The 16,013-nt window shown below is 39.2% G+C and overlaps 1 protein-coding gene across 9 annotated transcripts in view; it reads left to right on the top strand.

The window, feature by feature from the left end:
- The window catches only part of mtss1lb (MTSS I-BAR domain containing 2b), a 103,884-nt gene that overhangs the window by 65,318 nt on the left and 22,553 nt on the right, over positions 1 to 16,013 (top strand). For all 9 annotated transcript variants that reach the window (XM_036584304.1, XM_036584301.1, XM_036584299.1 and 6 more), the window contains exons 4-6: positions 10,559 to 10,643; positions 14,436 to 14,527; positions 14,641 to 14,715. In XM_036584304.1, the coding sequence (XP_036440197.1) occupies positions 10,559 to 10,643; positions 14,436 to 14,527; positions 14,641 to 14,715 (252 nt within the window). The remainder of the gene's footprint in view (positions 1 to 10,558; positions 10,644 to 14,435; positions 14,528 to 14,640; positions 14,716 to 16,013) is intronic.

The raw sequence follows: 16,013 nt of genomic DNA, 5'->3' as shown, positions 1-16,013 counted from the left end.
TGTCTCTGGGGTGCTCTACCAGGTTAGTGTGTAAATGTGCGCTGGCTGTGGATGCGGGATGAGGTCAGTCTTGACAAGTGCCGATGACTTAATCTGATTGTGTCATGCTCTTGTGGTTTTCGTGGGGAAGATGCTCATACATACTGTCACTGCGTCTTCAGAACGGCTCTGTATTCTGTGTCATAACATCTTTCACAGTGCAGAAAGCCCTCTAACACACACACAGTTAGGACTGTTCAGAGGTCTTCTGGGCTGTAGGGCACTTCGGCTACATCGCTGTGTGTAAAATGAGCCTTCACTTCCAGGAAGCTGAAACGGGATCATAATGGATTTGAGTAATTGTCGATATGAGATCGATTGCATTCAAAAGTCTGTTCGCCTTTATGGTATCAGCTTTAGTGTATGTTACAGGATGTCATAAGATCAAGTTGTCCATTAAGCTTTAGCTTTATCTGGTTTGGTAGCATTTTTGGGAGGTGTCCTGCATAGAGACGCATGCATAAGAATGAGCAGCATAGTTAAAAAGCAATATTTGAGTAGTCAGTAATGCTTCTAGTTTATGCTAGAATTCACAAGATGACATCAGATGCTTATGAAGTAAATGACATTGTGATGTGATTGTAATGTGATGACGTTTGTTCCATTTATAACACTTTTATGATGAACTTTATGAGGCCTAGTTAAGCACCTTATTCTGTATCAGCTCTATGAAAGATGCCCTCATTCTAAAGTAATACAGGAAAAGCTTATTTATGGTGTTCTCTACTAGGTATCATCCTTTTATGTTCCATTGCTTTGGAATGATGCTTAATAACTGTATTATAAATAGAACAAATGTCTAACACTTTAGTTTAAGGGCCTCTATGTCAATACAAGTCATTTACTTCATAAAACATCTGATGTCATCTTGTGAATGCTGACATAGACTGTTCATAAATCTTCAAATATGCTTTTTTATGTTATTTAATGCATTTTTTCCATTTGCTTTAGCATGAGCGCTGAAGCTAAATATGTAAACCTGTATGAATTAGCTACTAAATGATTGTTTACCTGTGTGAATTACTAGGTGCATTGTGTTTGGTCTGTGTGAAGCTGTGATGGAATGTTTTGGATTTGAATGTGTGGTGAGGTTAGGTCTGTTTGTGTGGCTCACAGCCCCTCATTTCGAAAGCCACACAGAGTCATGGGGCTGCACACATGCTGCACTGCCTGGTCTCATGACGGAGAGAGAAGAGACATCTGGATTAAAGAGAGAGAGAGAGAGAGAGAGAGAGAGAGAGAGAGAGAGAGAGAGAAAGAGAAGGCAATGGAGGGTGGGAAAAAACCACAGGCTCTGTAGAAGTCTGATGTATTACAACTGAGACACTAATAAGTGTGTAATATCTGTACCATGTTCATTTGAAGCAATGTTGCACACATGAAGTAGGTCTACTTTGTGTGTACTGTTGGTTTTTGTCAGGGGTTGATATTTGTTACGTAGCTGACAAGTAATGGAAGCCCACCAATCAGCAACAAACTGCATGCTGTGTAATGTATCTTTATCCAGTGTGCCATAAATCACAAGTCTTCTTGAAATATCTCACTAGCTCGCTTCCACTATAAGCTTCCACTGCTTGTTAGCACCATTAGCTTTGTAGATTTAGTGCAGAAATGCCCTGCTGAAAAAAACAGCATGGACCATCATGAATTCTATACTGGTCTAAGCTGGTATATGCTGGTCTGGTGCTGGTTTAGCTGGTCATCCAGCATGGTCGTGTTGATATACCAGCATATCAGTGTCCAAAACACAACATATGGTTTTGCTGGTGACCAGACGTGCTAATCTTTAATGGTTTTTCTAGCAGGATAAAGAAGCAAACTTCAAACACCAAACATGTCTTCCTCGATCAACTATTTAAATTGAATGTGTTCATTTGATTTTCTACCAAACTATTCCTATCATTCATTTCAATACCATCTTGGTGAATGTGTTCCAGCGTATATTAGAGAGCTAAGCAGATACGTTATGAGGCTAGAATGAATGAGGCTCCAGCAGACAGCATTATGCAGCGTCATGGCCGGCTCGGCCTGATTGATTTTTGCAGCGCTTGTTCTGCTCTGCTCTCTCCATCCGCACACCTTCGCCGCTCCTTCCATCTGTTGCCCTGGAAACGAGGCAGGAGCCTTGCTGTAGCCTTCCGATAGATTGAACTTGCTGGAGGCAACAGTGCTGTCAGCTAATCAGTGCCTGTTTTCTATATATTGAGCACTGGAAGTGTCGTCAGCTCTCTAGGCAGGTTCTAGAACTGACGTAATCTCAGCACATACAGCTGTGGCAGTGCCTGTGCTTTGACTGGCAATGGCTGCAGATTTGCACTGCTGGAGCCAAATGCTTTTTGAAAGTATAATTTCTGAAAATTTATCTAGTTAAAAATGTATGAAATATTGCAATGTACACACAACTGGCCACCCAAACTTATTATCAATTTGATCAGGACCACTTACCATATAGGTGCACTTTGTAGTTCTACAATTACAGACCATACAGTCCATGTCTCTACATCATTTGTTAGCCTTTCTCTTCCCATTATTCCTATATGGATGCCATTTATTTAGCATATTTCCTGGCTTCATATTATTTAAGGTTTTTAAGTTCCTTCCTCATCTGTTCCATATACATCCATATACACTTATACATGATACTTACAAAAATGTTCACAACATATATGTACATATATTTAGAAATATATGCTTGACCCTTTATGATATGTGTGCATATGTGGCCAAATATTGTATTTCCATGTGGGACTAGTACAAACTGTATTAAGTTCTGGAATCTGTTAGACTGATGAGGGGATCAGCTAATAGTTATGATCAGATGCCGTCTATGTAGAGTTTATTTGATTTCTAAATTGAATAAAGACATCTGCAGGTTATATTAACTTATTCATTATTGGAATTGGATTATTGGTTTTAATGCGATGCAAAACTGCTGTGTCTGATCCACTTGTACCAACACGACACTCACTAACATGTCAGTGGCATTGCCGTGAAAATGATCCACCACCCGCATAATACCTGCTCTGTGGTGGTCCGGTGGTGGTCCTGACCATTGATGAATGGGGTAAAGGGGGCTTAGTTACTCAGAAATACAGAAGACTACAGTCTGTAACTGAAGTACTGCAAGATGCACCTATATGGTAAGTGGAGCTGGTAAAATGGACAATGAGTGTAGATGCAAGGTAGGTGTACTCAATAAATAGGCCATTGATTGCACAGACTTATTTATTATTTGCATTGTTAGCACTGATATTGTTGAATAAGGGCTTACAGCAGCACCTGCATAATTCCTTGCTCTAGACCATACACATGCACTTACTCTCTGTCAGTCTATTGGTTGTTAGCCAGGCAAACACAGTTTGTCTGCTTCTGTTATTCCATTAAGTTCATTAAGACCATGGGTGGAATTCTGGGCACCCCACACGGTCCTAGAACTGCTGTCTCAGTTGCTCTCACACACACACACACACACACACACACACAAATTTGGAGTGTTAGCAGATTGAGGACAAATGTTTTAGCATGGATATTTGTGATAGCGGATGTGGCATGGTAAAACAAAGCATGGTGGACATGGTGAGGCCGTTATGACTGCATGATATGGACATGAAATGCAATGATCAATAAAGTTGTTGGACGTTTTGATGACCATATGAGAAGCAATAAATTATGATAAAACAGTGTCTCTGACTAGGTGAGGAAGAAGCTTTTTTCTTAGCTGTTTGATTAAGCAGATTGGCAAATTACAATAGCACCATTTACTGTTGTGCAACGTGCAAAATAAAATTAATGACATTTTTGTGAACTGTAAAGCTGTCAGCAGTCCCTGAATAGCTTTTTCTATCAGCCTACAAAAAGCAATAAAATATTTATTTAACTCCCTTAAAAGCTCCTTATGGTGATGCACGTGTGTTGTGACAGTAAGTAATACTGCTTCATGCACTTAAACACAACTCTAGGCTTGAGAACAGTCATCATGTTTAAAGTATTATTACATGTTAATAGTTAAGGATAGATTAGTTTTTAAGCTGTGCACATGTATGGGTTTTGTAACTGGCTCTGGTTAAATCACTGAGTGTGGATCACGGGAGCACACCTGCCAATCTGATTACATCACTCTGTTCATTCTGTCTTTTCTGTTCTATCACTGCAGCCCTTAATAATATATTGCGATAATAATAAAACTTTGATTAATTGAGCTTTCTCTTTTAGCAAGCACACACACGTACAACTATTGCACTGGTATACATAAGAAAGTCATTTACTTTCAGGTTATTCCTCGCCTTAGGTGTGATGGGTGTGTGTGTGGGGTGTGCTTTGCGTGTGGTCAGTTGTCAGGGCTGGGTGTGTGTGTTGTCAACAGAGCTGGGTGTGAGTGCCTTATTTCTGGGTATGTAAATGTTGATGGCTCAAAACTTGTATATGTATTATATATGTCTCTCTCTCTCTCTCTCTCTCTCTCTCTCTCTCTCTCTCTCGCTCACTCCTTTGTCTCTGCTCGGCTGTGCTGAGTAAGTGTCATGAGAAAAATCAATAAGTGGGCAGTGTGGTGGGGGTCTTTAACCGTAAACACAGGCTGCCCACAGCAGATGGAGGTGGCAGCAGAGTGTGAACACTGCCCCACTTTACTGCACAAACTCAGCGGCTCTGAACGGGGAAGCCTGGTCAAGGCCTCGACACAGATACTAACGAGGTGGAAGTGTTTTAAAAAGTAGTCAGTTAAGTTAGCTGAATAACTTTAGGCCAAATTGAAGACTGTCCAGCAGAAATGTGCATTACTGGACATGCTTGACTTTGGGGTTAAGTAATCTGGTTAAGTAAGAAGAAATACTTTGTAAAGCACCCCGTATATCAGCTGGAGTGTTTTGAGTAGGTTATGTGAGAGCAATAGAGGTTAATTCACCAGATTACTTACACACAGACATTCGGCACATGGGCAGATGGAAATGTGCTGCCCAGATGTCAGCAGACCTTGTTGTGTTGTGCTAGAATGTTGAGGAAGTCAAAAGCACCAAACAGGATATGATACAGTGATTTAACTGCTAAGGTAGGTATACTTAATAAAGGAGCCATTGAGTATACAGACTTATTTATTATTTGCATTGTTAGCACTGATAATGTTAAATAAGGGCTTACAGCAGCACCTGCATAATTCCTTGCTCTAGACCATACACATGTACTTACTCTCTGTCAGTCTATTGAACTTGTGTTCACTCACTGTCTCTTTCTATATATATATATAAAAGTATTAAATTTGAGCAATAGAGCATTTGAGGTCATGTGTTATTGCAAATTTAAATAGAGACTGTGATTCGGTCACAGGTGCAAGCCGAAGGCTTTTATAAAACAGTTCCATCAAAGAAATGAGTGGCCTTTAGTGGTATGGACAGAGGTATACAGCTGCCACAATATCAGATCCAGTTTTTTCAATACTTACCTAATGTACCTTAATGCCATTTTGTTCCAGTCAGTCTGTAAAGTGTTTCATAGCCCATCCTTTTAGCTGAATTGCATTCCGTTTGTTTTTGAGTTCCAGTTTGGGTAGTTGTTCTGCCAACCTTCCCAAAGCTTTAACTTGCACTTCTTGTAGTAGTTTGGGATTTTGGAGAGTGTTTTAGGTCATTGTCCATTTGCCTCCACAGTTCGCTGACATTTAGTGGAATACGTTCTTCCACCTACCTGTGCAGTGTTATCTGTGTATCGTGATAACATGGTGTCATATCACGTTATCACGCTATAAGTCTTTTTGATCTGTGTCACCAGCTGAGACACAGCCCCAAAGCATAATAGATCCACCCCCATGCTTAACAGTTGGCAAGGCGTTCTTTTCATCACATGCTGCTCCTTTTTTCCTCCAAACACCTTTAGTGATTGTGGCCAAAGAGTTTCATTTTTACTTCATTAGCCCACCGCTCCTGTGTCAGCTAAACCTTCCTGCAGGAACTTCTGTCATATGGGGACCTTTTTGGCCAGGTAGCTCTATCTGAGAGTTTCTTTGGACTTTCAGATATTGCCTCTTCCACTGTATTGTAGGCATTAGTTAGCTTTATTTTCACACCCTCAGCCAGCTGCTTAGAAGAACCCATCGCTGTTGTGTTTTAGGGTTTGAAGCATCAGAGAATTCATTATGCTCTGGATTTTCTTCAGCTGACAATTCCTAATGACAGCTGACAAGCTCACCAGCCTAATCAGTCCTAACACATTAATTTAAAAAGAAATGCTTTTCCCATTTTAGTTTTGAAAGATGAAACATACACACAGCTTTCAGTTCCATTTTGTTGATTCGGATATTATAAGTTTATCTTGTTTTTCTCTGGATTTGGACATGGATTTGTCCTGTAAATGAGTGAAAACAAACAAACACATACATAGTCACTTGCTAAATCAATCCAGAAGCAATTAACATGTGTGAGATGCTCCCACTCGGCTTTCTCTCTCTGTTCCTCTCTCTCCCTCTCTCTCTCTTTTATTTTCTCTCTCATCTCACACTCTCAGTATGTAATTCACATTCCGTCTGTCACTCCTCTCCTCTCCTCTCCTCTCCTCTCCTCTCCTCTCCATTCCTCTTCTCTGTTTTGTTACTCTCTCTCTTGCTCTCTTGCTACTCCTCTCGCTGTTTTCACTCCTAATCTCAAGGTGCTGTGGTGTTGTGACACTAGACTGTGTTTCAGCTTTCTGAGTGGTGTGCGCTGCATTAATGAATGGTTGCTGGGTAGAACAGTAGGCACAAGGCAGGAATGTGTTAATTATGAATGGAGCTTCTCTGTATGTGTGTTTGGGTAGCTGTGTATGTGTGTGAGTTTGTCCTTGCGTGTGTGCGTATTTGCATGCGTGCATATTTTATAGTGTGTGCGCAGAGCAGCCGAGCAGAAAATCCGCCCGATCGTCAAGTCAGTGTCTTTTGTGTAAAGTGCAAAAGAAATATCAACAGTAATAAGGGGCTAGCAGGCTGTAATAAAATCAGCATGCTTTTGACACTGGAGGGCCTGTTTGAGTGCCTGGCACTTTAACGTTGCACCAGCTGGATTTTGATTCGCTCGAATTCTGCCTCATTGTGATGTCATTGAGGGAGTGTTTTTGGGACAAAGGTCATGTGACACAGATCCCCCATTATGACGCACAAGAGCATCTGTTAGAATGCTGATAGTAATGGATTTGCTCAGCAGTGTGTGTGTGTGTCATTGCTCTCTCATTTGAAGGACTGTGATCATTTTCCCATCTTCAAGGTCGTTCAGAGGTTGGTCAGCACACCGCTAGGAGGAAAGCTTTGAAGTCTGATTTTCTTTGCAAAATAAAAGTTGGAAAACAAGAACAAGAGTTTCAGGGGTGTTTCTATTTAGTTAAAATGTAATGCAAGCTTATAGCCCACCAGTTAGCATCATGCAAACTGCATCACACATTTAGTTGTAGGGCTGCATGATACACCGTATTTTATCGTTATCATAATATGTGTTTCTTTGATGAACACATCAAGCCATAATGACAGAACAGTTCAAATTATCTCACGTGCACAATGCCAGAGTGATGTAATTAGATCAATAGGAACGAAGTGTTAGAAGCCCAACAACTGCTGGGTTTGAACCCTGCTCTTCCATGTGGGGAGCACGTAAGTTAAGCATTCGATTAAACAGCCAGTCACACAACACGTACATGCACAGCTCTAAAACTACGCTATCCTGAAATCTTAGCCTGTAAAAACACCTCAAATGTGATGACTAGCCTCACTTTCAGTGATGTGTGTAAAATGTATGGACTTATAATAAAATGTATGAAGCAGTATTGGCCACTGGCACAACAAATCTGCATCATCGTAAGGAGCTTTTTAGGAATTAAATATATATTTTTGTTACTCTTTTGTTATATTTATTTGTTACTCTTTGACTGTATTTGTAGCCTGACTGCAAACACGAATACAAAAAGCTGTTGACTGTTTTTAGACTGAAGCATCTCATGGAACTCACTCACATTTCTCAGGCTACAAATTCTCCACCAGGGGCGCCATTAGCAGTCAAAGAGCTTCTGATACTTTATAAGAGCAGTTCTTTGCATCAGTGACACTGTGTGCACAAAAATGTGCTATCTGTTCTGATATATTTCATTATTTTTATTTTGCTCAACAGTGAATGAACTTGTTCTATTATAATGAATGGTTACTTATTTATTTATTTATTTTTTTTGCTATTTGCTTAAGGGAGAGGTTAGATTTCTGTTTACACAGCAAAAAGCCTGTTCTTGTTGAAATCCACTTAGTTAATTAACGGCACACTAGTTTAATAATTTATCAGTTGTGATGTTATTATCTTGATATCAGAAAACTTTATTGAACATTGCGTTGTATCTCCGAATTGTTATGTAATCTCAAATAGACTTGCTTGTGGTTTCTGACACTCTGTGACAAACTTTTATCATAAAATTGGACAAAAGTACAGACAAAATTCAAGCTTCAAGATGGCTGATACTGTTTTTAGCTATGCGACATACTTTTCTCCATCTTATATATAGCAGTATATGGTGTTGCACCGATACCTTATTGGTGCTGATACTGACCCTCGAATACTGGTACCAAGGCATACTACAAAGTAAGGCTTGGTGGATGGAGGTTAACTGAAGCAAGGAACATGTCTGGGATTGTGGGATTATTTTACTCGTGAGACGAACTGTAGTAAAAATGCTTATTGCAAAATCTTATCTAAGGATTATATAATAACAATTTTGAACAGGATTAAGATTTAGGATCATTATCAGTACTTGGCATTGGCAGATACTTGAAGATTGGATATCAGTATCAGAAGAGAAAGCATTGTGGTAGGGCATAAACTTTCATTACTTGGTAGCTACAATTGGCCTAGTAGCTCCAATGTGAGTAAAGAACAGTGAACTTTTCAGTAAAAGTCTTAGATGATCATCACAATACATGTGGGGCTAACTAGCACTTTAAGCCTAGTTTTATACTATTAATAACTATAATTTAGTCCAGAAATGAACACAAAACATCTGATTAGAGCAGCATCTTGTCTGTATTATTAACCCAGGTTGAACGATTGACTCTTTGGCATGAGAGAAGGGTGAAAGGTCATTGAGGGTAATAGTGGGAATGGAGGTTAATGATGTTCATAGGTCACCTTGGCCTTGCCTAGATTAACCCTGTAGAACCTGGATTAGGGATCAGGCCTAATCAGGCTGGATTGGCAGGCCGGTAAGTGTGACCCAGAGAAATCTGTGTTGGGCCTAGGTTGGGGTTTAGGACTTATACCAGCTTCTGGAGCTTCATCGGAACAAGCTGAAAATGCTGATGCAGCTACAGAACCATTAGTCCACTTATCTCTAAAGTCAAACATTGGTCAGCTTTGTCTTATCCTAGTATTGATGTCATGAAATGATCTTTGATGGTTAAAAAAAAAAAAAGTTATCTAATTTTTTGAAAGCCAGTTAACTGAAACTAAGAGTGTAGATCAACTCAATGTGGCTTTATTTAATGACTGTCTCAAGTGCAATGTTGCCACAGAAAAGTTTAAAGCTGAACATATTTAGTGCAAGTAAACCTCTTTGCTAATGACAAATAAATTCAATTACAGTTCTTTAGGCAATGATTCAGTGCGTAGTGAAATTTCACATTCCATTTCAAATTCAATTTATTTTAGGATAAGTAGTGGAATAGTGGAATATAGCTGTTCTGAAAGGATTTTCACATTTGAAAATAGCCTGAGAATTTTATTTCAGTCAAAAAATGAGTGCCTGCTTTACTGCATATTACTGTAATCTATTCCAGCATTCTACAGCAGATGCTGTTGAATCAGCACCCTCATTTTTTCATTTCTCCTGAAATCAAGTCATTTAAATCATAAACATCTAGCTCATGTTATTTTCCCGCTTTTATGTGGTTTGTTTTGCTGTCAGCTGTGTTACCTTTATTCTCTGTGTAAATTGGAGAGTGGCTGACCTATTTAAACTGCAGATCAGTCGCAGGAATGACACCAGATCCAGGGCTTTTACTCGCTCAGTTCAACAAGTGGAATAGTCGTATAAACACAGGAGAAACAATAGCTTCTCAGGCCACCTTCTTTGGAAGAGAGAGCGCTACTTCTTCCAAATACTGAGGTCAGGAGTTTCCAAACGCTCAGCGGCTGCTAAAAATAGCCTGATATATGTCACCACTACAGGTTGTACTCTCTCACTCTCTCTCTCTTTCACTCTCTCGCACACACAAATAGCAGCACTATTTGGATTGCGGCGCGGACTGTGTACATTACGAGTAAATGGCTGGACTATGTGTATGATAAATATTTGACTGGCTCTGGGGGGCACACATGAGAGTCTTTTTAAAAGACAGTGATTAGTGTGCGGCCTATATCCATGACATTCCATACTGTGGCAAACATTTACTATTGTTTTTCCTGAGATGTTCATACAGACGTTGTATTCGTCCTCTGGTGTGTCTTTCTAGGTGCGACCCTAGTGTTTATTTGACTTTCTTCCACTCTTGTTCTGACATTTTCTCTGATGGTTGTGTTTCCTTCAGGTGCCACCCGGGACATTGGATCGGCGCTGACCCGGATGTGCATGCGGCATCGCAGCATTGAGGCCAAACTGCGCCACTTCACCAAGTATGAACATATACACATTTGTTTAATAACCATGCGTCTCAAATACTGCACGTTTTAGCATTTTGTGTACATTCATTCAAAGTTTGGAATGATCATTCAAATTTTGAAAACAATGTTTTAACGTAAAACCAGTTTGGTTACACATATTTATTAGACCAGAGGTCCTGGTCCTGGAGACCTACCACCCTGCACAGTTTAGCTCCAGCCCTAATCAAGCTCACCTGATCCAGGTAATGAAGGCCTTCAGGGGCATCTGAATGTTAGAGCCAGGTGTGTTGGATCTGATCTCTCCAGGGTGGTAGATCTCCAGGATCAGGATTGCGCACCCCTGCATTAGATGGTGTTTCTAATATGCTAGCCCTGTGGAACCTCACAGGTTTGGCATTAATTAGTGGAAGGTTAGGAAGCTGAAAAAAAGTATAGTGTCCAGGCTGATGAACGGAGGCCGTGAAGAATTGGTGTACAATAAAGAATGATGTTGGAATACAATTAATATCCAAAATGCCTCATATTTTAAAAGTGCATTCATAAATATACATAAACACATGTAAACCGCAGCCTTCAGTCGGTTCAACAAACAATAAACAGAATCCATGTTAACCACAAAGAAAATTACAGCTAGAGTGTGACTACAAGCAGGGTTTGAGCCGAAGAGCCATCTGTCACTCAGAGTTCTTGTGTAAATCCACACGACCAGCACTGCCAGACCACACACATACACACACACACAATATCAGGATATAGGGTTATACATACGTGTCACATGTATTAAATATATGCAAATATCTGTATATAATAATATCGTGGGTCCCACATCTATCATACACAGTTGTATGCAAAAGTTTGAACACACCTGGTAAAATGCTTTGTTGATTTTCTAAGTGAAAATAAATCCCCACATCCTCTACAGGGAACACAGTTACATATGGCATTTTTATGTCATGACATGAGATATTAAATGTACATATGTAGGTGGCGCAGTGGGTAGAGCTGGGTTCGATTCCCCGGCCGAGCGTCCAGGGTCTTTTCTATGTGCAGGTTCTCCCTATGTCTGCGTGGGGCACTCAAACTTTTTCAAGACTGTTGATTTAAGTGTCTATATCTAGTTATAATATGTCCTTTGTGTGTTATGTATATGTAAATATTTACATGTAACAATAACATGTCCCAGATGTATCATATGTATGTAAGTAACTGTATGTAATAACAATAACAGTAATAATAAGTTCTGCATGTATTATATATACAATACTGTACAAGTTTTAGGCACCTAAGAAAATTTTATTTTAAGAGCTATTTAATTGGACAGTTTGTGTTTAGACTGCTAATATTAGAAAAAATACAGTTAATAGTAATACAATAAATATTGATTTTATATATGTTATTGTTTGCTTCACCATTTCCAAACCTCTTTTTGGGAAACCCCAGTATTGTTTATAGTTATCCAGTGGCTGGTTTGGCTAATCAATGCTTCATTAAATTAAGTCAAGAGTGTTGGTGGTGGATTTGGACAAATCTATGCGATGTCTGGTGACTTTAGAAGAAATCTGGAACCAAACCTCTAACTTCACACCTCACACTATATCAACTACTTTTATATTTTAATAACTACTAATGCATTGTTTATGCATTAGTAGTTATGCATTAGTGTAGTTATGTTTATTTGTATTTACTCTAATGCTATGTAGTGTTTTTACTGGCAAAAAACACTTTTTACTGAGATAAATGGCTTTAAACAATTGGCTTAGTCTCGCTGAAAGCATCTGTAAGTATTTGTATATAATAAGGAAGCTCTAACCTCAGTTACCAACCAAGAAATGGTTTGATTCTTTCAGTTTAATGAAATATCTAGCTTTTGTAAAACATACTACAGAGTCAGGGCCATGTATGAACACAGTCAAGCACACGTAAACACACACCTCACTCTCCAAGCTCGTGTAGGACTTTAATCTTTTATGTTAGTACAGCAGCACAGCAGCACTCTGTCTTGTGGTGTTCCAAAACAACATTGTCAGGAACTCACACCATCTCAAAATCTGATGACACAGAGCAGAAAAGTATACACACACACAAACACACACACACACCCATTCACATTCTCTCACCTCATTAGATGACATCTGTTGACAATTTCCATTGACAGCCTAATGAATGGAAGCCCCACAACCTTCAAAGCCACACTGTAAACCTCACAGAAGGCCATCATCTTTCACTGACTTTAAAATTCCACTCACATAGGCAAAAATCTACACAGTTCAAGAGAAATGATGATGATGATGATGATGATGATGATAATGATGAGGGTTCATTTAAAATCCTCTACATTTCTATGCTCATTTTCATGGTTTGGTTAACCCTTAGAAGCCAAGAGTATTATTTTGTTCAGCAATACTATTCAAATATAATAGCATAATTACATGTTTAATTTCATCGTAAGTTATGCATTACATGTGCATTCAATTTACGTTCTGTATCGACCAGTTCAGGGCCTCCTTACACTGTTTTTGTGTTTGTTTTCGTGTAAAGGAATGACAAAAAAGAGGCAAAATTAAAAAGGTGGAAAGGATATTTGTCTTTGCCCAAAACAAGACTGTATACACAACAATAACTTTACACCAGATTCTAATCATAATAAAATAAATCTACTTGCAAACACAAATATGGTACCAGTTGAAAGTTTAGAATCTGTAGTTTCATCAGAATTCTTCCGCTTGAATTAACAGTTCATAGTATTTGATGACATCATTAAGAAGACCACGTCGCCATTTTGGTAGGCCAGCTGTGACTCCGACTGTGCTCAGTTGGAGCTCGTCTCATCACCTTTACTGCATTTACACCCCTGCAAATGGATAAAAACCACGCAAAATAGACCAGAATGACCACTAAAAAGACGCTTAAGATTCGTCTCCAGAAAACACTACGAGAAGATTAGCTAGATTGGTGGGCTGGATCCGTATAGCCTGCATTTTTTCAAGAATTCAGAACATTCCAGTGTGTAAGATTTTATAAAAACTAATAAAAGTGGCTCCTAAAGCTGACAAAGCTCTTAAACAATAAACTTATTTATAAAGCTTATATATTAAGCTCAAATCAGCTTCTTATTTGCCAGTTTCTCATTTAAATTTTCTGTTCCACCTTAATGGTGCTGCGGTTACACTGAGGCGCCTTAAACGTAGAATGTATTTCGAAAGTGAATACGAAGCCAACATCAGCTTACCTCAATAAATTCTTCAGTTTACTTTAATAAATGATCCAAAATCAATAAATAACTCAAACTTTTGCCTTTTAGATAACTTTTGTTGGTCATAACTACAACCACATATCAAACAAAATCAAGTCAGTGCACTCAAACACATCAGTTAATGTGCTTTAAAGATTTAAAAGGTTTAAAAACGTGTTTCACTGCCTTTGCTGGATCTGCTATGGCTATCTCAGTACAAACAGCCACAGCACTGCTGAACTTCAAGTTGCCGTCCAAAATGGTGGCAGCGCGATTGTGACTATATTGGAATACAATCAATTATTCTATTTCTATTTATGATCATAATTCATTTTAAATTACATCATGCGCATGATATAACTATGGCTTCTGAGTGTTAACTGGAGAGAGATTTTGAGAGTCAAGGAATTTTAACCAAAGTCTGCTATGAAATCATCCTGGGAAACATGACAAAATAAAGTCTGTATCTCTATCATTTGATCTCTCTCTCTCTCTCTCTCTCTCTCTCTCTCTCTCTCTCTCTCGCTCTCTCTCTCTCTCTCTCTCTCTCTCTCTCTCTCTCTCTCTCTCAGTGCTCTAATGGAAAGCCTGATCAACCCACTGCAGGAGCGAATTGAGGACTGGAAGAAAACAGCCAATCAGCTGGACAAGGATCACGCCAAAGGTTACTCATAATATGCCTTGGATTACAAAAATAATTGGATTATTAAACATATTTGATAACAGACTTCCCACAAACCGAAATATTCTGCATATTTCTGCATATTTTCGTTGTAGAGTATAAGCGGTCTCGCCATGAGATAAAGAAGAAATCTTCAGACACAATGAAACTGCAGAAGAAAGCTAGAAAAGGTATGTGACCTCATTTTCGACTGTTACAAATTTTCAAAGGGAACAGTACTCGCTGCCCGCTTTAGTGACAAATTCAGACCTTTATTTCTTTATGTAAAGAAGGTTAAAGGAATCCTCCAGCTTTCTACAACCTAGTCTAGAGTCAGTATTATACAATTCATTACTGCTAGACAATTGACTTGCTGCTGAAGTACCTGCCCATTGGCTGCTATTCTACTTTTAGAGTCATCAGGTTTTATGTTTGTATCTAAAGACCAAGAAAATATTCAGGAAAATCAAAATTATTGCTTGTGGTAATCAACTGTATGCAACGCTGGAATGAATGGAACAAACCCAGCCTAACTGAGTGCACTGTTGTACCAGCTATTGTAAAGACTAAGACCAGGATGTCGGTCGGAACCGCTGCAAAAAGGTCATTGCAAACACTGTAGCTTTGCACCAAAGCATCTAATCCGCCATAGTAACAGCAGGAACTTTATGTCCGGTTGCTATAGCGACAGGTAAAGCTGAGTGATCTGTGTTACATAACCGTCCCCTGCTGCCTGGAAGAAATCTCAGCCTGCTAGAGGAACTCAAGGACATCACCTCAAGGTGAAATCCAGCAGCTCGGAGCAGCTCGTGCAGTCACGTGCCGTTTGATTGACACCTATGCTTCATGGACTGTGATTTCACTTCAGTGGTGTCCATGGCTTGTGATGGACAGCCGAATTCCCAAAGCGTTTGATATCTGCTGTCTTAAAGCTGTGGAGACAGAACGAGAGAGCTGTCTCATGGTTCTCAGTTGTGAAGCCATTGATTTTGTAATGTAATGCCTCCCTCTGGTGGTTGCTGAGTGAAACTACAGCTTTCATGTCATTTGTTGAGCCATTCCCCTTCTCATCTCAGCAGCCAATAATTCGCGCTCTTGAAGCGTGGATGATAATTCAGTGTGTTACTGGGAAGACTAAACAAGGCTACAGCTTAAAATAGACAAGTAAATGATGTTCTGTGTAGGTACAGGAACATTTATTGCATTATACCACATATATTGTATTATACGTGGTGTAATACAACACCTTGTTACAAAACAAAACGTTTTATCTCTGGAATGGTAACTTTGTAGGGGAAGAAAAACATCTTACTCAAGATCTTTGCAAGGTGCAACACCTTCCATCACCCTGCCCAACCTTCAGTTATTTAATTTCCAGTCAAAACAGCCAAAACAGTAGCAGTTGTTCATTTTTCTGCATCAGGAAAAAAGCAGAAAGCATATTTAGCAGAAAATACAAAGAATACTCAACAACTATATAAAATATCAT

The sequence above is a fragment of the Colossoma macropomum genome, unplaced genomic scaffold, assembly GCF_904425465.1.
Source record: "Colossoma macropomum unplaced genomic scaffold, Colossoma_macropomum, whole genome shotgun sequence".
NCBI lineage: Eukaryota > Metazoa > Chordata > Actinopteri > Characiformes > Serrasalmidae > Colossoma > Colossoma macropomum.
The sequence above is the reverse complement of the archived record's forward strand: the minus strand, read 5'-3'. Positions and strand labels throughout refer to the sequence as shown.